We start from the raw sequence: 26,551 nt of genomic DNA on the forward strand, positions 1-26,551 counted from the left end.
TCAGCAATATTCCAGGTATGTGACGGCGGTCTATAAATAATCGAGTCTGGACCAGACAATCCAGTGATTGATATCATAAGCATCGATCCACACAATTGGGATACAACGACATGCATTAACCAAGTCAGCGAGCCTGACCACCCGATCTCGTTAGTCGCCTCTTATGACAAGCATAGTCGCCATTTACGGCAAGCATGGGTTCCTGAAGACCCCGGATCTTCACGGGTCTGTTATGATGATGATGATGATGATGATGATATAGGGCCTTATCAAGTCTTAATGACTATATGACGTCCCTTATTAAGAAAATAGATACATATTTATTACTACAATCTTGTTGCTCTCTTTTGTTGGTTCCCGAGCAATTAAGTTTATAAAAGTGACTGATAACCAGATATTTGATGCTACTGCTTGTTGGGATAATCTATCTTAAATTGGTGAACAGTTGTAAATGTTAGAGGTTCGAAGAAAAGTACAATTCTGATGAATGGGGGCTACATGTTAATGCTTAAAACCAACGGCTTCCTATGGTTGGCGGAAGATCTCATGATGACGTCCTTCCGATCTACAGAGAACTGATGTATTTCTAGGCAATTTCACTCACGTGGATAAAAGATACATTTCCTTGTTGACTTAGGCGGAATTAGGACCACACGTTATTCCTGACGTGTACTTTGCCGCCAATATATAATTAGCCTTAATCTCAGATGTGTTCCTTAACCCAAGACATTTGCGTTGGTACATGTTTTGGCTTTTAAGTGGAGAATCAAAATCAGTGGTTGTGCGATCACTTCCGAAACATAAACAATTTGAGCATCAGAATATATCACACATCCATTCACATCTGAAGAGGAAAGTTGCGGTCGAAGGGAGATAACTCTAGCCATACCACTGGAGAATTTTACCATCATTCGTGGAAGGTAATATTATAAGATAGATAAATAGATAGATAAAACAAACGATGTTAAACACAGTGACTGACACTGATCCACGCAACTGGGATACGATGACATGTAAAATGTCAAACAAGTCACCGAAAATGACCACCCGATCAATGATGTCGCCTGTTACGACCAGCACAGGTTGCTGGGGACCTATTATTTATCAGGGATCCTCACGAATTAGGGGGCCAGGTGAACTGGGGTTTAAAGTCGCGTTCAAGATTACTGCACTTATATAGCCACGAAAGCGCATTCACGTGTACGTGTGCTAGTCCCGATACATACCAGTTTAATAGTGCCAGCTCCAAGTATCAGAGACCATACGGCACTTTAACATGGATACCTCAGACACACAGTATACTGTCTCCGAGCCGACCAACCCATTTTGTATCTCCTCAATGCCGAATGCTAGACGGGGAAACAACAAATACCATCTTTGGGGTTGACTTGTCCAGGCATCGAACCATCAACCTTCCGCTCTTTTAGCAGACGCTCTATCCACTAGACCACGGAGGCAGTCCTACGGGTTAGGGGCGATGGAGGTGGAGATCCACTGTTGAAACGAAGCTATGGTGGCGGGAGGAGTTATCGTATAATATAAGACCCTGGATATTCGAGGATGATTCCACTACAGTGTCCCTGTCCCCAACTTGATTCAAATAAAACTGTTTTCTATTAAAAAAATCTAGGTCCTAGAAAAACCCCGCTTGAAACAACTTGATTCTGAAAAACAACGCCTGCCTCGGATTAACACCGGCTAAGGACCTTCCGAAATAAATAAACACAATGTGCTTATTCAAGGATTAAAAGTAATATATAAGAGTGACTCGATCTACTTCTGTACACTACTCCACTTTTGATATTGATATTTTTATTTCTCCATTAAATAACAAAACTGATTCTCATATGACAAGTGTATATTTAAAAAATCATTGCACATCTGATTACCCCTATCAAATTCTGGTTAGTATACACTTATTAAACGAACACCCGCTTTTGTATTCCTTATTTATGTCATATATACATATTTCTAAAACAAACTGTCATATGTATGCATGTATTTCTATACAATTATAGTTTGTTTTTGTTGTTGTTTAACTCCGCGCTGAGAAATATTCCAGCTATATGACGACTGTCTGTAAATAATCGAGTCTGGACCCGATAATCCAGTGATTGATATTGTAAGCAACGATCCACGCCGTCGGGGTATGACACCAAACTACCGAGCCTGAGCATCCGATCTATTTGGTCGCCTCTTACGGCCGGCATAGATTGCTTGGTACCTATTCTCACCCGTAATTCCACGGGGGTACAGTCATAGTAACTGTCAGTGTGAGTGGGTATCCGGTTCAGAATAGGTCCCAGTACCCATGGATGTCCTTTGAACTGACCGGTGAAGAACGGGTGTTTACAATGCATGTGTCTTGGTTGATGATGTAGATTTGTGCTCATACAGTCACCCACCTGTTTGTCTGGCCTAGATTCGAGCATTTATATCTTTAGGCCGCAGTGATCAGAAGCTGGAATATTACTGACTGACGTAAAAAACCCAATTCAGCCGTGCAGTGAATAACGAGTTCCTTACATCTGTTTGTGTTTGTGTTAATACGTACGTTAATAATGTATATCATACAATACTGATGTAGTGACCCAGCCACACTCAAGGCCCCTTGCAGTTAAGCAAACCTATGTATGTAGCAACCGTGTCACCACACAATTCAATTGCATAAAAGGCATTTATATAGGCTCGGCCTCTTTGCCAATCTTTTATTGATTCTCACGTACATTATATAAATATGGCATTTGATAAGTATAGATATATAATAAAACACCATCACGTCAAGTGACATTATATACGTATTTATATTGTAATATGTAATGTATTGTATAACAGATCAAATGCATATTCTGTTCGATATATTTATACCCGAAATTTATATCCCTCGGCGACCTGAGAAACAGATTTGAAGAAGATGTGACAGACCTACATGATATTTTTTTAAAGTTTATGTCTGCGACATATTTTTATGGATGGATGTACTAGATCTACTGGGTGTAGTGTTACATCACACACGCCAATACACTATTACAGTCAATATCATTTATTATTTTTTTAGTACAGTTGTTGCTTTTGACGCTTAAAATACACTTTCCCGAACATATATTGAGTTCGGGAATGTTCTCCGCGTTTTCTTTAGTTAGATAGGTTAGACCAAAGACGTATATAGATCTATATACGTCTTTAGTACGACTATAATTTATCCATAGTGCTTTGAAGTGCGCAAACGTAAAATACCCAAAGAACTAGTCACTCAAATTGTCGCGCACCTGTTGGGATTATGTATTTATACATATGTAAATCCTTAATTGTTGTGTAAAGAAAGCACACATCGACCCATATATAGCCGTGTCAATAACGAAAGACGTGTTGATACAGAAAATGGGATTTATCTACCACACAAGACAATGAAGCTTTTCCCAGTCAGTTGCTTTCGCAGAGTGCCGTGTGCAAAGTGTTAAATCTTCTCGCGAGAATCGGGCGCGCGCGGTGTTGTGTTCCGAAGGTGCACCTGTAATTGTTGACTTGGACACTCTGCCAGGAAAATTCTAAACGTGAGCTGAAAACAGGTGATTCACTACAGCCTGCTCAATTCAACATCTTACGCGGGAAGTACGATTGTCGATAGCAACATCAATACAGGTAAATCTTGTTGACACGATATCCGCTCGGCACTTCCGTGTCAAATATTTGAAATATAGACACCATGATGTACTAAAGTAGTTCCGCTACATTTGGTCGTCACTCCGTAATAGGCGATGACATGCTTGACCTGTCATGACAGTGGATGATATGCAGTGGGCGTGGTACATATCATGGGAGATTGTGGTCATGATTAGTAATTTGTTAAATTTTAATTGAGAAATTTACTTTACACAGAACCGCTGAACACCGTACTTACATGAAACTTTTGTTAGGAATTGTAACGGATCTATTCAGCCATGGAATAGTGTGTGTGAATTATGCATTTTGATCAGCGTATATGATGTCGTAGCAGAAAAATTATAGTAAATGTTTTGTTAGAGACACATTTGTGATATAATAGGACATTTTTATTTTTCCCCCCAACTTTTGATGGGACATTCTTTTTCATTGACTGTCATTTAATTTACTAGACAATTAACAGAGCAGAAACCCTGGTCATGCATGTAATATATATTATTTTAAAAAAACATACTGTATACATGTTAATATGCACTCCAGCTGCTTTGAAAATCATACAAGTTTAATTTGTTTTCAGAGAGCTATCAGTAGGGAACAAACTTAGTTCAGATGTTGATGAAACTAAAACTTTTTCGATAATAGTTTCTGTGCAATAATACACCCCATCTGCACTCCTGTTATCTGTAAAACAATGTCTGTAACATACACCAGAAAATATGGACTGCCAAGTAAATTTTCTGTCTTGTTTGGAGGTGCTTATATAAGATTACTTACAGACTGGTTAGGAAGTTGCTAAGGGGCACATATTGGAGCAGGATGCTTATTAGAGTGAATACTGTATGTATATATATAATGTTTTGACTTTAAAAAGTTATCAAGTTTATGTTGAACTGTATCACAGGCACCTGAGACCTGAAGCCATTAACTCCATTATGAGCATAGATACATATACTGGGACATATTATTTGCCCTTGTGATCCCAGTTTCAGAATTTGAGAACTTTGAACTCAGTAGTCCATCCAAAAAACACTCACATGTTTCATATTCTACTTCTGATAATCATGATAATGAGTGAGTGAGTTTCAATTCAAAGTCATCAACAGATTTGCACTTGCAGTCATGAAGCCATAACACATATTCTAATCATGATAATAATTCAGAACAAGTGAGTAAATGTGAATGTAAACATGGTAAAAATCCTATAAGTGTCAGTGAAAAAAGTATCACTGACATATTGCAAAGTTCGGCAGCTATAAATGCATTTATCAGGTTAAGCCATAAATCCTTAGTCATAACCCTAAAAATAAATGACCCTCCATTTCCGAGAAATGTCATATGGTTCCCTTAGCCCCATATTTCTAACACATGGTCCATCACAGGTTTGTTTGTTGTTTAGTGCCTGCACTCAGACCAGGGCCTGTTAATAATATGTTGATATGGACCAGACAATCCTGTGATTGATATTATGAGCAACATCCAGAGCTACAAATAAGCTGCGTAACCCCCCCCCCCCCCCCCAAATATTCAAAACTCAATTACTTTCAATTAACTTGCATACACAAACGCATGTATTTTAGGAAAAACTAAAATGTATAAAAGCAGCACGCTTTTTCAGCGTGCATACAACAGAGCTTATTTACAAGCGAATTTACTTTCAGATTCAAGCCTGTATTTAGAACCGTTATATACATCTAAAACATTATTTCATTTTTTTTTAAATCTCAAAATGTTTACTCATTTTTGGTAAAACCCCGAAGAGTTATGAATAGATGAGTGAAAAAATATTGGTCACCCGATGACAAATGTAATGAACCAGTTAAAATAGAAACCGTTGAGTAAAAACTCAATTGCTCCAAAATTTATCTGGAGCTCTGAACATCCTATGCAATCAGGGTACGATGACACACAATGACCATGATGAACCAAGTCACTGCAGGAGCCTACCCCAGCGAATCCTCGCCTTGTACAAGAATACGTTGCCAGGGGACTAATATTCTAACCCGGAATCCAATGGGAGAATTTTCACATTTAATGGGTCACATGTCAGGGGTAAAAATCACCTTGTAACTTCGCTTGTCCTTAAAAATGATCAGAGTTGCCATCTGCGCGTTAAAAGTGGTAGCCCACAAGGTTATGTAATTTTGTCTTATTTTACTAGTCTCTGACTAGATACTTAAAAATGGTTTCCAGTACATGATTACATAAATCTGAATATGATCAACAAGTGTTCAAAGCAAGATGTATGTAGGAATCCGTGTTATCATGGTTATGCAAGACCACAAAAAAGCACAGCCTATCCAAATACATGAATTAGTACAGACGCCCTGCAAAACAGATGTATATTTTCACCATAGCAGAACCACAAATTCTTTTTGACAAAGAAGACACACACAAAAAAAACCCTACTAATCCTGTTAGGCACATGATATTGTATGAGTAAACAGAGCAGTTCCTTTATCCCATCATGTCTGGCTTTTGTGGTAGAACTTTGTTGTACAATCTGTAGCCTGGTGCCCTTGTCACACAATATGCAGATCAGGTATCTCAACTATGTTGTAACATTATCCTACAGTAACAATGCCAGTTATTGTATACAATTTATGTGCCAGAACTGTGATAGAATAACAGAAATATTGGAATAGTGATACAATGAAATGGTACTGAGGGGCCAATATTCAGTATGCAACAAATGTCAGTAAAAGTTTCCAAATGGAAATTATTAATTTCCTGCTCTCTGTTAATACAGCTGTAATTAATGTCACAGCTTGGTCGAGGGGAAATGTTTTTCGCTTAAAGCAGGACTAATAAACATAATAGAGGAACAGCCTTAACATGTGTAATGCTTAATATTACATTATTGCATTTATTGAAATTTGAAAATACCTTTTCAAATTAGAACTTTAAAAAAGGATGCATACTATTTTCAATATTCAACATGTTCAATAGACGATCATGATAAATCATGTGTTTGTTGATTTTACATAGTTGTCCAAAAAACTTTAAAATGAGAAACTATGAAACTAATAAAAATGTTGAAAGCTACCTTTATTATGTTTATCAACTAACCATGCTAACATGACCAACAAGTACTATGTCATTATTTTAGTAAGCTATTATTTTTGTACATGATCATGATGTTGGAAATTATTCTTTCACATCCCCTGTCATGCCTATTGTCTGATAGTGTTGTGAATGAAGTCTGAAAGTAATGGGGCCCTTTTCATCATGGTCAAAATCCTATTTTTGAAGTTGAAGATTTATCATGTATGGCATGCTAATGTTCAAATACATTGCAAACCTCAACAGCCCTGACCCCCTTTAATTTTGAACAGTCTACCATGTCCACAACACATGTTAATGCTATTCTTCCAGCACCAGGACATTTCCTCCCAGAAGTCTTATCAAAGTTTCCCCATTCCATTTAGCACATACAGAAAGCAGGAATGTCTACCCACTCGGTAGGATAACCTCTAACTGTGAATTTGTTGTGGGCCCAGGTATAGTTCTGGCCCTCTGACATTCACATCTTCATCTACTTAACTAAAGCTAGAATGTCCTTGCTGACCACCGGCAAACCTTTGTTTGACCCTGGACAGAACAGTCAACTGCACATTGTCAAAGATTCTATTCACGTACCCACCATTGCGGCTTTGACCACGGCTGACCAACATGACCAATTTTTCTAGAGGAGAAATACTCTCTGATGATTATTTTTTAAAGGAGTTGTAACTTGTCAAATGGTTTGTAGTTGATCATTAGAATATCAAAATGCCAGCTATGATTTCAGTTGTGTGAAACAAATATATTGACAACAGCAACGCTAGTATGCCAGCTGCTATAGTATTCATTTACATGATTTAGGGTTTACGTGACGCACAAATGTGCGTCCAGTATGGAAAAAGGTATAGAATGAATCCAGAAAAAGAATATACTGCGGATGCACAATAATATTCACTATACCTACTGCACATCAAGCGCAGTCATGCTTGACCTGTCATGACAGTGGATGATATGCAGTGGGCGTGGTACATATCATGGGAGATTGTGGTCATGATTAGTAATTTGTTAAATTTTAATTGAGAAATTTACTTTACACAGAACCGCTGAACACCGTACTTACATGAAACTTTTGTTAGGAATTGTAACGGATCTATTCAGCCATGGAATAGTGTGTGTGAATTATGCATTTTGATCAGCGTATATGATGTCGTAGCAGAAAAATTATAGTAAATGTTTTGTTAGAGACACATTTGTGATATAATAGGACATTTTTATTTTTCCCCCCAACTTTTGATGGGACATTCTTTTTCATTGACTGTCATTTAATTTACTAGACAATTAACAGAGCAGAAACCCTGGTCATGCATGTAATATATATTATTTTAAAAAAACATACTGTATACATGTTAATATGCACTCCAGCTGCTTTGAAAATCATACAAGTTTAATTTGTTTTCAGAGAGCTATCAGTAGGGAACAAACTTAGTTCAGATGTTGATGAAACTAAAACTTTTTCGATAATAGTTTCTGTGCAATAATACACCCCATCTGCACTCCTGTTATCTGTAAAACAATGTCTGTAACATACACCAGAAAATATGGACTGCCAAGTAAATTTTCTGTCTTGTTTGGAGGTGCTTATATAAGATTACTTACAGACTGGTTAGGAAGTTGCTAAGGGGCACATATTGGAGCAGGATGCTTATTAGAGTGAATACTGTATGTATATATATAATGTTTTGACTTTAAAAAGTTATCAAGTTTATGTTGAACTGTATCACAGGCACCTGAGACCTGAAGCCATTAACTCCATTATGAGCATAGATACATATACTGGGACATATTATTTGCCCTTGTGATCCCAGTTTCAGAATTTGAGAACTTTGAACTCAGTAGTCCATCCAAAAAACACTCACATGTTTCATATTCTACTTCTGATAATCATGATAATGAGTGAGTGAGTTTCAATTCAAAGTCATCAACAGATTTGCACTTGCAGTCATGAAGCCATAACACATATTCTAATCATGATAATAATTCAGAACAAGTGAGTAAATGTGAATGTAAACATGGTAAAAATCCTATAAGTGTCAGTGAAAAAAGTATCACTGACATATTGCAAAGTTCGGCAGCTATAAATGCATTTATCAGGTTAAGCCATAAATCCTTAGTCATAACCCTAAAAATAAATGACCCTCCATTTCCGAGAAATGTCATATGGTTCCCTTAGCCCCATATTTCTAACACATGGTCCATCACAGGTTTGTTTGTTGTTTAGTGCCTGCACTCAGACCAGGGCCTGTTAATAATATGTTGATATGGACCAGACAATCCTGTGATTGATATTATGAGCAACATCCAGAGCTACAAATAAGCTGCGTAACCCCCCCCCCCCCCCCCCAAATATTCAAAACTCAATTACTTTCAATTAACTTGCATACACAAACGCATGTATTTTAGGAAAAACTAAAATGTATAAAAGCAGCACGCTTTTTCAGCGTGCATACAACAGAGCTTATTTACAAGCGAATTTACTTTCAGATTCAAGCCTGTATTTAGAACCGTTATATACATCTAAAACATTATTTCATTTTTTTTTAAATCTCAAAATGTTTACTCATTTTTGGTAAAACCCCGAAGAGTTATGAATAGATGAGTGAAAAAATATTGGTCACCCGATGACAAATGTAATGAACCAGTTAAAATAGAAACCGTTGAGTAAAAACTCAATTGCTCCAAAATTTATCTGGAGCTCTGAACATCCTATGCAATCAGGGTACGATGACACACAATGACCATGATGAACCAAGTCACTGCAGGAGCCTACCCCAGCGAATCCTCGCCTTGTACAAGAATACGTTGCCAGGGGACTAATATTCTAACCCGGAATCCAATGGGAGAATTTTCACATTTAATGGGTCACATGTCAGGGGTAAAAATCACCTTGTAACTTCGCTAGTCCTTAAAAAATGATCAGAGTTGCCATCTGCGCGTTAAAAGTGGTAGCCCACAAGGTTATGTAATTTTGTCTTATTTTACTAGTCTCTGACTAGATACTTAAAAATGGTTTCCAGTACATGATTACATAAATCTGAATATGATCAACAAGTGTTCAAAGCAAGATGTATGTAGGAATCCGTGTTATCATGGTTATGCAAGACCACAAAAAAGCACAGCCTATCCAAATACATGAATTAGTACAGACGCCCTGCAAAACAGATGTATATTTTCACCATAGCAGAACCACAAATTCTTTTTGACAAAGAAGACACACACAAAAAAAACCCTACTAATCCTGTTAGGCACATGATATTGTATGAGTAAACAGAGCAGTTCCTTTATCCCATCATGTCTGGCTTTTGTGGTAGAACTTTGTTGTACAATCTGTAGCCTGGTGCCCTTGTCACACAATATGCAGATCAGGTATCTCAACTATGTTGTAACATTATCCTACAGTAACAATGCCAGTTATTGTATACAATTTATGTGCCAGAACTGTGATAGAATAACAGAAATATTGGAATAGTGATACAATGAAATGGTACTGAGGGGCCAATATTCAGTATGCAACAAATGTCAGTAAAAGTTTCCAAATGGAAATTATTAATTTCCTGCTCTCTGTTAATACAGCTGTAATTAATGTCACAGCTTGGTCGAGGGGAAATGTTTTTCGCTTAAAGCAGGACTAATAAACATAATAGAGGAACAGCCTTAACATGTGTAATGCTTAATATTACATTATTGCATTTATTGAAATTTGAAAATACCTTTTCAAATTAGAACTTTAAAAAAGGATGCATACTATTTTCAATATTCAACATGTTCAATAGACGATCATGATAAATCATGTGTTTGTTGATTTTACATAGTTGTCCAAAAAACTTTAAAATGAGAAACTATGAAACTAATAAAAATGTTGAAAGCTACCTTTATTATGTTTATCAACTAACCATGCTAACATGACCAACAAGTACTATGTCATTATTTTAGTAAGCTATTATTTTTGTACATGATCATGATGTTGGAAATTATTCTTTCACATCCCCTGTCATGCCTATTGTCTGATAGTGTTGTGAATGAAGTCTGAAAGTAATGGGGCCCTTTTCATCATGGTCAAAATCCTATTTTTGAAGTTGAAGATTTATCATGTATGGCATGCTAATGTTCAAATACATTGCAAACCTCAACAGCCCTGACCCCCTTTAATTTTGAACAGTCTACCATGTCCACAACACATGTTAATGCTATTCTTCCAGCACCAGGACATTTCCTCCCAGAAGTCTTATCAAAGTTTCCCCATTCCATTTAGCACATACAGAAAGCAGGAATGTCTACCCACTCGGTAGGATAACCTCTAACTGTGAATTTGTTGTGGGCCCAGGTATAGTTCTGGCCCTCTGACATTCACATCTTCATCTACTTAACTAAAGCTAGAATGTCCTTGCTGACCACCGGCAAACCTTTGTTTGACCCTGGACAGAACAGTCAACTGCACATTGTCAAAGATTCTATTCACGTACCCACCATTGCGGCTTTGACCACGGCTGACCAACATGACCAATTTTTCTAGAGGAGAAATACTCTCTGATGATTATTTTTTAAAGGAGTTGTAACTTGTCAAATGGTTTGTAGTTGATCATTAGAATATCAAAATGCCAGCTATGATTTCAGTTGTGTGAAACAAATATATTGACAACAGCAACGCTAGTATGCCAGCTGCTATAGTATTCATTTACATGATTTAGGGTTTACGTGACGCACAAATGTGCGTCCAGTATGGAAAAAGGTATAGAATGAATCCAGAAAAAGAATATACTGCGGATGCACAATAATATTCACTATACCTACAGCACATCAAGCGCAGTCATGCTTGACCTGTCATGACAGTGGATGATATGCAGTGGGCGTGGTACATATCATGGGAGATTGTGGTCATGATTAGTAATTTGTTAAATTTTAATTGAGAAATTTACTTTACACAGAACCGCTGAACACCGTACTTACATGAAACTTTTGTTAGGAATTGTAACGGATCTATTCAGCCATGGAATAGTGTGTGTGAATTATGCATTTTGATCAGCGTATATGATGTCGTAGCAGAAAAATTATAGTAAATGTTTTGTTAGAGACACATTTGTGATATAATAGGACATTTTTATTTTTCCCCCCAACTTTTGATGGGACATTCTTTTTCATTGACTGTCATTTAATTTACTAGACAATTAACAGAGCAGAAACCCTGGTCATGCATGTAATATATATTATTTTAAAAAAACATACTGTATACATGTTAATATGCACTCCAGCTGCTTTGAAAATCATACAAGTTTAATTTGTTTTCAGAGAGCTATCAGTAGGGAACAAACTTAGTTCAGATGTTGATGAAACTAAAACTTTTTCGATAATAGTTTCTGTGCAATAATACACCCCATCTGCACTCCTGTTATCTGTAAAACAATGTCTGTAACATACACCAGAAAATATGGACTGCCAAGTAAATTTTCTGTCTTGTTTGGAGGTGCTTATATAAGATTACTTACAGACTGGTTAGGAAGTTGCTAAGGGGCACATATTGGAGCAGGATGCTTATTAGAGTGAATACTGTATGTATATATATAATGTTTTGACTTTAAAAAGTTATCAAGTTTATGTTGAACTGTATCACAGGCACCTGAGACCTGAAGCCATTAACTCCATTATGAGCATAGATACATATACTGGGACATATTATTTGCCCTTGTGATCCCAGTTTCAGAATTTGAGAACTTTGAACTCAGTAGTCCATCCAAAAAACACTCACATGTTTCATATTCTACTTCTGATAATCATGATAATGAGTGAGTGAGTTTCAATTCAAAGTCATCAACAGATTTGCACTTGCAGTCATGAAGCCATAACACATATTCTAATCATGATAATAATTCAGAACAAGTGAGTAAATGTGAATGTAAACATGGTAAAAATCCTATAAGTGTCAGTGAAAAAAGTATCACTGACATATTGCAAAGTTCGGCAGCTATAAATGCATTTATCAGGTTAAGCCATAAATCCTTAGTCATAACCCTAAAAATAAATGACCCTCCATTTCCGAGAAATGTCATATGGTTCCCTTAGCCCCATATTTCTAACACATGGTCCATCACAGGTTTGTTTGTTGTTTAGTGCCTGCACTCAGACCAGGGCCTGTTAATAATATGTTGATATGGACCAGACAATCCTGTGATTGATATTATGAGCAACATCCAGAGCTACAAATAAGCTGCGTAACCCCCCCCCCCCCCCCCCCCAAATATTCAAAACTCAATTACTTTCAATTAACTTGCATACACAAACGCATGTATTTTAGGAAAAACTAAAATGTATAAAAGCAGCACGCTTTTTCAGCGTGCATACAACAGAGCTTATTTACAAGCGAATTTACTTTCAGATTCAAGCCTGTATTTAGAACCGTTATATACATCTAAAACATTATTTCATTTTTTTTTAAATCTCAAAATGTTTACTCATTTTTGGTAAAACCCCGAAGAGTTATGAATAGATGAGTGAAAAAATATTGGTCACCCGATGACAAATGTAATGAACCAGTTAAAATAGAAACCGTTGAGTAAAAACTCAATTGCTCCAAAATTTATCTGGAGCTCTGAACATCCTATGCAATCAGGGTACGATGACACACAATGACCATGATGAACCAAGTCACTGCAGGAGCCTACCCCAGCGAATCCTCGCCTTGTACAAGAATACGTTGCCAGGGGACTAATATTCTAACCCGGAATCCAATGGGAGAATTTTCACATTTAATGGGTCACATGTCAGGGGTAAAAATCACCTTGTAACTTCGCTAGTCCTTAAAAAATGATCAGAGTTGCCATCTGCGCGTTAAAAGTGGTAGCCCACAAGGTTATGTAATTTTGTCTTATTTTACTAGTCTCTGACTAGATACTTAAAAATGGTTTCCAGTACATGATTACATAAATCTGAATATGATCAACAAGTGTTCAAAGCAAGATGTATGTAGGAATCCGTGTTATCATGGTTATGCAAGACCACAAAAAAGCACAGCCTATCCAAATACATGAATTAGTACAGACGCCCTGCAAAACAGATGTATATTTTCACCATAGCAGAACCACAAATTCTTTTTGACAAAGAAGACACACACAAAAAAAACCCTACTAATCCTGTTAGGCACATGATATTGTATGAGTAAACAGAGCAGTTCCTTTATCCCATCATGTCTGGCTTTTGTGGTAGAACTTTGTTGTACAATCTGTAGCCTGGTGCCCTTGTCACACAATATGCAGATCAGGTATCTCAACTATGTTGTAACATTATCCTACAGTAACAATGCCAGTTATTGTATACAATTTATGTGCCAGAACTGTGATAGAATAACAGAAATATTGGAATAGTGATACAATGAAATGGTACTGAGGGGCCAATATTCAGTATGCAACAAATGTCAGTAAAAGTTTCCAAATGGAAATTATTAATTTCCTGCTCTCTGTTAATACAGCTGTAATTAATGTCACAGCTTGGTCGAGGGGAAATGTTTTTCGCTTAAAGCAGGACTAATAAACATAATAGAGGAACAGCCTTAACATGTGTAATGCTTAATATTACATTATTGCATTTATTGAAATTTGAAAATACCTTTTCAAATTAGAACTTTAAAAAAGGATGCATACTATTTTCAATATTCAACATGTTCAATAGACGATCATGATAAATCATGTGTTTGTTGATTTTACATAGTTGTCCAAAAAACTTTAAAATGAGAAACTATGAAACTAATAAAAATGTTGAAAGCTACCTTTATTATGTTTATCAACTAACCATGCTAACATGACCAACAAGTACTATGTCATTATTTTAGTAAGCTATTATTTTTGTACATGATCATGATGTTGGAAATTATTCTTTCACATCCCCTGTCATGCCTATTGTCTGATAGTGTTGTGAATGAAGTCTGAAAGTAATGGGGCCCTTTTCATCATGGTCAAAATCCTATTTTTGAAGTTGAAGATTTATCATGTATGGCATGCTAATGTTCAAATACATTGCAAACCTCAACAGCCCTGACCCCCTTTAATTTTGAACAGTCTACCATGTCCACAACACATGTTAATGCTATTCTTCCAGCACCAGGACATTTCCTCCCAGAAGTCTTATCAAAGTTTCCCCATTCCATTTAGCACATACAGAAAGCAGGAATGTCTACCCACTCGGTAGGATAACCTCTAACTGTGAATTTGTTGTGGGCCCAGGTATAGTTCTGGCCCTCTGACATTCACATCTTCATCTACTTAACTAAAGCTAGAATGTCCTTGCTGACCACCGGCAAACCTTTGTTTGACCCTGGACAGAACAGTCAACTGCACATTGTCAAAGATTCTATTCACGTACCCACCATTGCGGCTTTGACCACGGCTGACCAACATGACCAATTTTTCTAGAGGAGAAATACTCTCTGATGATTATTTTTTAAAGGAGTTGTAACTTGTCAAATGGTTTGTAGTTGATCATTAGAATATCAAAATGCCAGCTATGATTTCAGTTGTGTGAAACAAATATATTGACAACAGCAACGCTAGTATGCCAGCTGCTATAGTATTCATTTACATGATTTAGGGTTTACGTGACGCACAAATGTGCGTCCAGTATGGAAAAAGGTATAGAATGAATCCAGAAAAAGAATATACTGCGGATGCACAATAATATTCACTATACCTACAGCACATCAAGCGCAGTTATGGGTGTTGGTCACAACCGTGACCACAGTCCACTTGATCATTTATTCATTCCAGGCGTAATGTAAATATCAAAACATACAGTACACTACACCATTTCACTACTTTACAGGACCCTCATACTGCCTACAAGGACCCTTAAAATTAATCATTAGGGGTCAGTCATCATGGTCGTGGTAAAACCCTGATTATATTATAACTGTGATTGTATGGCCAGTATTTCAGATACATCATTTAAGGCTTTTCATTATTAATTTCAATCTCAACTTTGATCATGGTGACAAACTAATCAGTCTGTTGTACACCTTTGTGTGCTCCAGAGATAACATCTTTCCTTTCACATGTGCATCTCAGGCAACAAAATATGAGAAGATTGGGGTCCGGCTAGGTGACTTGGATGATTGTGTGTCGTCCTACCCTGATTATGTGGGTGGCCTGGATCCTTGCTCATGGGTAATCACTGGCTTTTCTGATCTAGATTTGATTCTTTACTGGAAGTTTATCATGCAGCCTTATTTAAAAACAGTAATTGTCACCCACCAGGATAGGGTGCTAGGATACAGTTGTGCTGTGACGTCATTAAGAAAGACGATTGTCAACTTACTTCTGTAAAAGTCGCCATGTGTGAGGACGGTACAAAAATATATTATTTTTCTCTCGTTAGTTTGTAATGTATTAAAATAATTATTTCAAAACAATTCAGCATACATGTCTACGTTCAGTTAATCAGGCATTATGTCTAAAAAACGTAATTATTACATAAACAGTTATAAGTCTGAAAATGGGACTTTGCAGAGAATGAGTCCAAAAGTTTGATGCCATGTATCTCTGTATCTTGAACGCAAAGCCAATTTCACCTAACCGTCTATCATGTTTAATCATGCACATGCTAAAATATTTTACAGTTTAATTGTGACAAATCTTACAGAATCATCTGCAGAATCACAAATCTTGGCAAAACAACCTTTGACAAAACAACTTCAGAATTATTTGTTTTGTTTGGTCAATACTTTCACGGCCGCCTCCGTGGTCTAGTGGTAGAGCGTCCGCCCGGGGAACGGAAGGTCCGGGGTTCAATCCCTGATCACATCATACCCAAAGACTTTTAGATGTGGTACTTGTTGTTAAGCTGTTTGGCGCTCGACAATCAGGGGCTAAAACAAGGACTGGTCTGCTTGGAGTCAGTATACTGTGTCTGAGTGGGGTATTGATGTAAAACTGCAGCATGGTAACTCAGTGGGCTGGCACTATAAATCGGCATCAGTCTGGACTAGTACAAGCAGCCACACACACACAAACACACACACACGTGTATGCATGTCACTATATAAGTGCAATTATCTTGGACGTGACGTTAAACCCCATTTAACCTCACCTCAATACTTTCACACTTAGAGTTACTTTGTATAAAATCATGACAGATGTGAAAGAAAGTTGATAGCAAAAACCACAGCTTGTGCAACATTCATAACATGCAGTCATGCTTGAAATATCAAACTGCATGGTTAAGATTGACAGTGAAAAGGCTGAAAATACAATTAGAAACATATTATGGATCAGCCAAGTTTATAATCTGGCATTAAATTGTTTAGCTGCAGGTCTACAAATTTAATTTCATTTAAATCTATACACCTAAAGACTAATTAATTTTATCATTGATTAATATATAAGATACTTTTCAGTCTATATATATCGAAACTACATTGCTGCATCATTTCCATGTTATTCATGTTCTTATGTTTTTAGCAAAGGCGACTTTTATTTCTCTGATAACCTATAAGCATAAGAGAAACAACAAGCAATGTTGAAATACCTATAAATTTAAGAAAATATGGACTTTTAAACAATTCCAAATTTGGGTCAACTTTTATGCCCCAGGCCTTCGGTTTAAATTGCTAGATAGACACTTTTGTTGATATAACCATGGTAACCATGGTAACACTTAACAAGTTATTTTAATAATTTTGAGGCTGTGATGAAATCCAGTGGTTTGCAGATTTGAGCAAAATCTGTCATGGAATTCAAAGAATTTTGCCTCAGATTCCTTCAGTAGTGTTGTGATGTGTTTGTGGGAGTCCTGGACACAGTAGGAGGGTCCACAGCTGACATGTTTAATACATCCCTTCAGGAGATGCCATAATGTTCTGATAATGTTATCATATCAAGTTGATATGGATAGTACAACTATATAAGTCCCAGTTTTCAACCAGAGAGCAATTAATTGGTTCCATAGGACAGAATGTTTTCAGGAATTTGCTAGACCTGCTTAGAGTCTGATATTCGACCCCAGGTCTGCAGCAAATGTCAGTTAAAATTCCCAATTTGGAATTAAACATTTCCCAATTCATGTTAAAATACATGATGTTGTTATAAACTATAAGTGTTATGGCTTTGTAGAGCATGAAGAGGTAAACTTGTATATTCCACTGGTAACCATGGTAACAGGACCAATAAAGAGGAAGAGGCTGTCATTCTTAATTTTACAACATTGCACTGATTGCAATGTTAAAATACCTTCAAATTTAGGATAATAAGAACTTCCAAAAAAATACTTTTAACAAAATATTCTTTTTCTCAATTTGCTTGACCATTTTGACAAGGGCACTTAGTTCAGAATCCTAAATACATCACTGTAAGCTGAAAGATAAAATCAAATAGCACTGCCCTGTCATGTCTGTCAACAGTCTATATATATCTGTCATGTCTATCATGTTTATCTCATCAATTACTCAACATGCTCAAATACTTTATTACAAAATGATAACTAGTGAGCTTGAAATTCCTGTACTGATAGCAGCAGTTGGTCAGTAACCATGTTAACGGTCAACATGGTAGAAACTGGGATATATCTGGTATCCAAAGTATGCCTTCTTCTGAAGCAATACATTTTGGGAAGGTTAAAAGTGCCCTCAGCGTCCAAAATTACCTCGTTTTGTTTATTTTCTATTAAGATTTCTTATTTTCTTAAATTCAGAGGTATTGTATTTTAACATTGCTTTCATGTAAGAATGTAAGACAAGAAAACAATCATGTAAAAACTAAGAATGACTATGATTGAGAAAAGTTTCATTATTTGTCCTGTTACCAGTGAACATGGTGAAGTACAACTGCAGGGGTATTCAAACTTCAAATATCAAAATTTCCTAATTCTACTTGCCCAGCCTGATTTTCAACTTGCCCTGCTAGATTATAGAAAAGAAGAAAACTTAAGTATTAACAATAAAACTTTGTTAACTGAAGCAACAGTTGATAAAGATGTGAAGAAGAAAAAAAAAATGTCTAGTCGGATACTTTATCTGAAAATGACAAACCATAAATAGTGCTTGTTCTAAATTTGACAGTTAATACTGCCGATTTAATACTTGCCTGAGGGCAACTAAATTATTTTTTCCCACTTGCCAGGCACTTAAGTTTCACAAGTCGGGCAAGTCGGGTATACTAATTGAACACCCCTGACAAGTCATCTTTTTCCATATGTATATCAGCACTGGAACCTACTGTGACAACATGAATTTGGAATTCTTAACTGCACTTTGGAAATGCCAGAGTGGTTTACTAACTTTGCGGGAAACTAGTTTGTCATCATGGCCACAAAGCTACCATGCTTCAGTTTTCTGTACAATTATGAAAAAATAGGATGAATTTATGAACTTAAATGCATTGATAATGTTCAACTTGTTATGACCATGATAACACTGAAATTGATGACTTATCTGCAGATTCAAGATGGCCCAGAAGTGCCCTGTGTGCAGCAAGCCTGTGTACTTTGCAGAGGAACTGAAAGCAATTGGGAAGACATTCCATAAACTCTGTTTGAAATGCAGTAAGTCATATAGGGACCGACCATTTTTCTGGCATGCAATTCTTTTTTACTTAACAGTCTGAAGCATTATCATTTTTCAAAGAATCTTTTGGGACAAATTGTTCTTTTCTCAATAAATTCTCATTCCCATTAAACTCCCACCTCCACCCCCACCCCCCAGTTTGCTGCTCAGTAACAGTACTACATGGGTTTGTTTTCACTAGTTCTTTGATCACCCATGAATATATACAGCCAAGGGGCGTTCGGGTAGCCTAGTGGTTAAAGCGTTCGCTCGTCAATTCCCGACATGGGTGCAATGTGTGAAGCCCATTTCTGGTGTCCCCCGCCATGATATTGCTGGAATATTGCTAAAAGCGGTGTTAAACTCACTCACTCACTCACTCACAGCCAAATTTGGTATAATATTAACGCATGTACTTATTTTCTGTAAAGGAGTGAAATAGCATGTTTAGGACATGCAAATTAGCCCTACTCTTTCTGCTTCACTTCTAAAGAAATCATACACATTCAACATCAACTGTTTAACATCTGCTGAGTAGCGCATCTTGTCATTGAATGAACAGGGTCACTGTGTAGCACGTGCAGACCATGCTTGCGCTGTTCCTTCCACGGTTTGTCCCCCTACGTGTCATGTACACATTTCTATACAAAATTACATGATAGTTTCTTAAAGAACTTCATCCGTCATGGGTCTTAAAATAAACAAAATTCAGATTTTGTTGGGTACAGGGTATTCATGGTCAAGTACCGTATTGATGTTTCATACACTTTCTGAATTTCGAGTTATTTTGCAATTCATCATTCTCATTTGGAGTCAAACGGACTGTAGTCATATACAATGATGGGTGATAAAGGAACGTAGTGCATACAAACCAATGAAGTCTTGATGATGAAAATTGCTCTTCACAGATGATTTCCCTAGGCATGGCTTATGATCATTATGATCATGGGTTTTAAAGCTGTTTGGCCTGATTAATATTCTAGGTTTGACAGCACTAGGTAGCTATTTTATCATGTTTATAGTCTTGTGGATATTTCTGAACTCTGACTTGTAAATAATGTCCTTCCTACAATCCATGAGGGGTTAGTTTCATTGAGGACGGGTGAAATTAAAAAAAATAAACCTTTTTATCATGTTCACCTTAAGGAAGAGAATTTATGGATGTCAACTTCTTTATGATGAGGAACACAACGTTTTGGAGTATATGCTTACTCATTCATCAGGTGATGCATAATCCCAGCAACGGCTTGGATGTTTCAAAGAATAATTTACTGAATGTTTCAGGCAAGTGCAACAAACTGCTGGACAGTACATCAGTGAACGACCATGACGGCAGCTTGTTCTGTCGATCCTGCTACAGCAAGAACTTTGGCCCAAAGGGGTACGGCTTTGCTGCAGGGGGGGCAGGACTCTCTACAGAGTATGGCAAGAGCAGCCAAGTTCGGAGGTAATTGCAGAGTTTATTCTTGGCAGTGGAATGACTATATTTTGCAGAACAATTCAGAATTTTCCTGTTTGTGTGTTGAGGACTGAACTGCAGCCAGATGATTATAAATGTCTACATATATAATGAATTTCAATAGGAATTGTTTTGTGGTCTGGTGGATAGAGCCACTGCAGTAGGTTGGTGGTTTGAGAACCCTTGCTGTGTCATACCAAAAGACTTACTTGTTGTTTCCTTGCCTGGAGATAAGACAAGGACTGGTTGGCTTGGAGTCAGTACTATGTCTTGAGTGGGGTGCCACTGTTGAACAATATGTTGTAATTTGATATCTTGATTAACATTCTTTAATTTTTTATTTAATTTTTTTTTTATTCCTATGTATATTAAGCTGATTAATGCATGGTGTGTCTGTGTTTTCAATCTGATTTGCTGATTGAGCCTGTTCTAATGTCTAGTGGTGGGGGGTCTGCTGCTTCAACTGATGGGCGGCCCAAATTTGGTGGAACTGACCAATGCCCCCGATGTAAGCAAGCAGTTTACTTCGCTGAAGAGGCAAGAGCGCTGGGGAAGAAGTTCCACAAGAAATGTCTTGTCTGCAGTAAGTAGGGCTGGAACGATACAAAGAGAATCTCACCTGAGTGTCAGTGGATATCAAAGATATCAATAGGAGTCAGTAATAATTTAGAACTCAGAGGCATGTTTTTTCATTGTGGTGTGTTTGTCCAGACCATATCTCTAAAACTAAAAGGTATTCTTTTTTGAAACTGTGCACACAAAACCAGGTCGTCAACTGGTGCCTTTTGCTATTTAGGGATTTTTAGAATATATATTTTTTTCCATTTCTATGCCAACAAGTTTGAATTTGACTCTGTCCATATTGGTGTGTACTCTAGTTAGAAATACAAAGGTCTGAATCCCAATTCATAGCTCAATAACTACTCTTGTACACACTGTATACAGACAGGCAGATTAGATAGAAATTCTCACATCAAGTAATACTCAGATGATTTGTTCTTTAGAATTTGTTGGGCCCAGGGGGATTTGTCATTCTCTAATGGCTTTTTTTAAACTTTGTAAACAGTAATATGTAGTGTCTTGAATTTAAAAAGGACAGCTGACAGCTAGTTGCAGAGAGATTAGTGATGTCATTTAATTGTGATGTCTGGGTAACTGAGGATGTCACAATGGTCTGCAATACATTGTGATACAATTTCATTGCAGCGATATCACCCAGGAGATTTGATCTTACCTAAGCATTATCTCCTGAGGAATGATAAACAATGATTAACTTTTTTGTGACATGATAATTATCTTGTTAGTAAGGTCGCGGTACTGTACATGAAAACTTGATAATTGACGTGCTAATGAAAGTTACTATCTTGCAAAGAAGTGAATAGTAGCACAATTAAAAAATATTTTGTGGGTTGAATCAAATATTGAACAGTGGCTTGATCCCTCATGTAAACATGGTAAATATACACAGAATGTATTTTACGATTTATGTTCATTCTCAACCTAGTATATCATTGTATATACTTATATCATGTTGTATTGATACTTGTGTTGGTGAATCTTTACACCCCTAGAAGTGAGATATTCCGAAGCTTTACCTTAGAATCTGCAACCTATATTTTTGTAATAGATAGCTGCAATAAGTCCTTGGACAGCACCACTCTCACAAATCATGAGGATGAGATATTCTGCAAGTCGTGTTACGGGAAGAAATTTGGTCCTCGGGGATATGGCTTCGCAGGAGGTAGTTCCGGCCTCAGTATGGACACCGGCAGAGCAGGGGAGGTAACTCAGGAGTAAGTTGGAAATTGTTAATCAGTACCAGTTGGTAGAAAGCAGATAAGTGAAACCTCTTGTGAAATGATGAGTAGAGATTATCCCCCACTATTTTCAGCATGTTGTCAGCGATCTTCCTGGGACGTACTCAATGTCTGGGCAAGGCTGCCAGGAAATTAGTTATTGAAAGTGCATTCCAAACTGAATTTCTGATAATTTGCATTTATCACTAATTTTATACTTTAAAAAACCTACAGGGACCTATTGTCTACAACGCAAGTGACATCTTTAGTATGTTTGACAGAGAAAACTAACTGTTTGCCTAGAATGATTTCCTAAGATTAGAAATTGTTAAATATTGATCATTCCATTGCAAATATGACAGTATAAGTTACTCACTCACACAGCATCACTCACGTCAAGCACTCACTCACTCACACAGCATCACAAACTCACTAACAGCATCACTCACGTCACTCACTCACACAGCATCACTCACGTCACTCACATAGCATCACTCACGTCAAGCACTCACTCATTCACACAGCATCACACACTCACTAACACAGCATCACTCACGTCACTCACTCACACAGCATCACTCACGTCACTCACATACCATCACTCACGTCAAGCACTCTCACACAGCATCACTCACTCACATCACACAGCATCACACACTCACTCACACAGCATCACACACTTACTCACTCACACAACATCACTCACGTCACATCACTCACTCGCACAGCATCACTCACGTCACTCACACAGCATCACTCACGTCACTCACACAGCATCACTCACTCACATCACACAGCATCACTCACGTCACATTACTCACTCACACAGCATCACTCACGTCACTCACACAGCATCACTCACGTCACATTACTCACTCACACAGCATCACACACTCACTAACACAGCATCACTCACGTCACTCACTCACACAGCATCACTCACGTCACTCACATACCATCACTCACGTCAAGCACTCACTCACACAGCATCACACACTCACTCACTCACACAACATCAATCACGTCACATCACTCACTCGCACAGCATCACACACTCACTCACTCACACAACATCACTCACGTCACATCACTCACTCGCACATCATCACTCACGTCACTCACACAGCATCACTCACTCACATCACACAGCATCACTCACGTCACATCACTCACGTCACATTACTCACTCACACAGCATCACTCACGTCACTCACAGCATCACTCAGGTCACTCACACAGCATCACTCACGTCAAGCACTCACTCACACAGCATCACTCACGTCAAGCACTCACTCACACAGCATCACACACTCACATGGCCTCAAGTGACATCCAGAGCATAGAGCTCGCTAACCCTGGCTGCCGTAGCTAGAGCTAGTAGGAATACTGTCTTCTGACTCAAGTGCTGAAAAGAGGCCTTGTCGAGTGGATAAATATATAAAATATACATAAAACTCTGACAATGCCATGTCATTTTAGTGAGTGGAGGCTGATAGATTTACATGAACTGTACTTGGGTATTGCAAATTTTGTTGTCATGTAATTTTCTCTCATTTCAGTAATGTTTCCTCCCTAGCTAAGGCCCAAGCTGTATCCATGGCAACTAATGGTGATGGTCCTAGGGTAGGTGGCGCTGATGCCTGTCCCCGCTGCAACAAACCAGTGTATTTTGCAGAGGAGAGGCGTGCACTGGGGAAGAAGTATCACAAGCTCTGTCTGTGTTGTAGTAAGTGTCTGAGGCATTGACATGCTGGATGGAAGCTTTTTTCGTGTGTTTAATGCCGCACTCAGCAATATTCCAGCTATGTGACAGCGGTCTGAAAATAAGTCTGGGCCAGATAGTCCAGTGATTTGCATCATGAGCTTCAATCCACTCATTTGATATGGAGGACATGCAAAGAGTCACAGAGTCCGTTTTGTTGCCTCATGACAAGCATAGGTTGTCTTACCTGCAATCACTCACTCTCACACCATCAGTCACACACTCACATCACACTCACTCTCACATCAGTCACTCACTCTCATACCATCAGTCACTCCCTCACTCACTCTCACACCAACAGTCACACACTCACTCTCACACCATCACTCACCCACTCACCCACTCTCACACCATCAGTCACACACTCACTCTCACACCAAAAGTCACACACTCACTGAATGGACTTGTTGAGGTCAGTTTGCTCACACTATCGAGCACCAGGTCAGGTTGGTGACAGTACCATTCCTTCTTTGATTTAAAACTATCCCTGATGACTGTGTTACATTTCAGCGGAGTGCAAGAAGCAGTTGGACAGCACCACCCTCACCAACCACGACAACCACATCTACTGCAAGTCCTGCTACGGCCGACTGTTTGGACCCCGGGGCTACGGGTTTGCCCAGGGCGGGGTAGGGTTGTCCATGGACACTGGGAAAGCTGGCGAGATCAGCCGAGAGTAAGTAGTGCAGCTGACTACTGACTTCATACAAAGTGGTCATTCCGACAGACCATTTCATATTCTTTAGAGACTTGGGATTTTTGTTACTGACAAAATATTGATACAATAAGCTCTGTGTTTTCTTCATTTCACCTTTGGAAAGAGTCCTATGTACTAAGCCAGTATTTTCCTTCCAACAGCAATGTGTCGTCCTACAGCAAGGCGCAAGTGATGATGGACAGCAAGGGAGATAATGGTGGTGGTAACAAGTTTGGTGGAGCTGACGCCTGTCCCCGATGCGGGAAGACTGTCTACTTCGCTGAGAAAATTGTTGGGGGAGGACGGGTAGGATGCTTGTATAACTTTCTTACATGTCTGCCATGGCATGGAGATTGGGTTCTTGATGTTTGTAACTGCATGTGATAACTAAAGACAAAACCATTGAAGATCTAGTTAGAGATATAGATATAAGTCTTCAGCAACCCATGCTTGCCGTAAACAATGGTAAAAGGCGACTATACTTGCCGACTAACGGGATCAGGTGGTCAGGCTGGCTGACTTGGTTGATGCATGTCATCGTATCGATGCTCATGATATCAATCATTGGATTTTCTGGACCAGAATCAATTATTTACTGGCCACTGACATACAGCTGGAATATTGCTGAATGCGGCATTAAACAACAAACAAACAAACAAAGTAAATGGTGACATTCCAACCATCTCATTGTTGTGTTGGGGGCACGGGTGGCCCAGTCGGCGAAGGCGTTGCGATTCGCTGTGCAGAGTTGCGTCCCTTGGGAACACCAGATACCTATGATTGTGGGTTCGAATCCCAATTCGCCCCGATTATGTTTCTTGGTTTGTCAGCACCATACCCGTGCTCGTGGGTTTCACCGAAGTGGTAAACGTCTGAGACCTGCATCACTTCAAACTTTCCTCCCACATTAAGCTGACACACCGTGATATAACTGTAATACTGTTAAAAGTGGCGTTAAGCCCAACTCACTCACTCACTCATTGTTGTGTTGCAGTCGTGGCATAAGATGTGTTTCCGCTGCGAAGATTGTAACAAGGCCCTGGAGTCCACCACGCTGTGTGAGGCCGGAAACAAGATCGTCTGTAAATGTGAGTTCAGATACCAATCATACACAATCTCCACTCTCAGGAAGTTGTTCATCGATGTATATATGACCTCATATTGTTCATCAATCTATATGACCACCATATTGTTCATCAATCTATATGACCCTCATTTTGTTCATCAATCTATATGAACCCCATATTGTTCATCAATCTATATGACCACCGTATTGTTCAGCAATCTATATGACCCCAATATTGTTCAGCAATCTATATGACCCCTATATTTTTCATCGGTCTATATGACCTCCATTTTCTTCAACATTTATTACTCCTATATTGTTCATCAATCAATATGATCCCATACTGTTTATCCATCTATATGACCCCAAACTGTGTTTCCATGTGTATGACCCTGTATTGTTCATCAGTCTATATAACCCTCATGTTGTTTATCCATCTATATGAACCCCATACTGTTTATCAACTTTATCATCCCATATTGTTTATCCGTCGATATCCCCTCATTATCTATACACCCATATCACCCATATTGG

At 38.1% G+C, this 26,551-nt stretch overlaps 1 protein-coding gene across 1 annotated transcript in view; it reads left to right on the forward strand.

Annotated features, from left to right (window-relative positions):
• Positions 1 to 3,356: 3,356 nt before the first annotated feature.
• LOC139462457 (muscle LIM protein Mlp84B-like) overlaps positions 3,357 to 26,551 on the forward strand; it is a 31,895-nt gene continuing 8,700 nt past the window's right edge. The window contains exons 1-9 of the mRNA XM_071244191.1: positions 3,357 to 3,642; positions 19,133 to 19,236; positions 20,522 to 20,684; positions 21,137 to 21,279; positions 22,324 to 22,489; positions 24,052 to 24,218; positions 24,765 to 24,930; positions 25,113 to 25,257; positions 25,946 to 26,039. Coding sequence (XP_071100292.1) covers positions 19,140 to 19,236; positions 20,522 to 20,684; positions 21,137 to 21,279; positions 22,324 to 22,489; positions 24,052 to 24,218; positions 24,765 to 24,930; positions 25,113 to 25,257; positions 25,946 to 26,039 — 1,141 coding nt within the window. The 5' untranslated portion in view covers positions 3,357 to 3,642; positions 19,133 to 19,139. The remainder of the gene's footprint in view (positions 3,643 to 19,132; positions 19,237 to 20,521; positions 20,685 to 21,136; positions 21,280 to 22,323; positions 22,490 to 24,051; positions 24,219 to 24,764; positions 24,931 to 25,112; positions 25,258 to 25,945; positions 26,040 to 26,551) is intronic.

The sequence above is a fragment of the Haliotis cracherodii genome, unplaced genomic scaffold, assembly GCF_022045235.1.
Source record: "Haliotis cracherodii isolate W230 unplaced genomic scaffold, xgHalCrac1.p SCAF_15, whole genome shotgun sequence".
In the NCBI taxonomy this organism is placed as follows: domain Eukaryota; kingdom Metazoa; phylum Mollusca; class Gastropoda; order Lepetellida; family Haliotidae; genus Haliotis; species Haliotis cracherodii.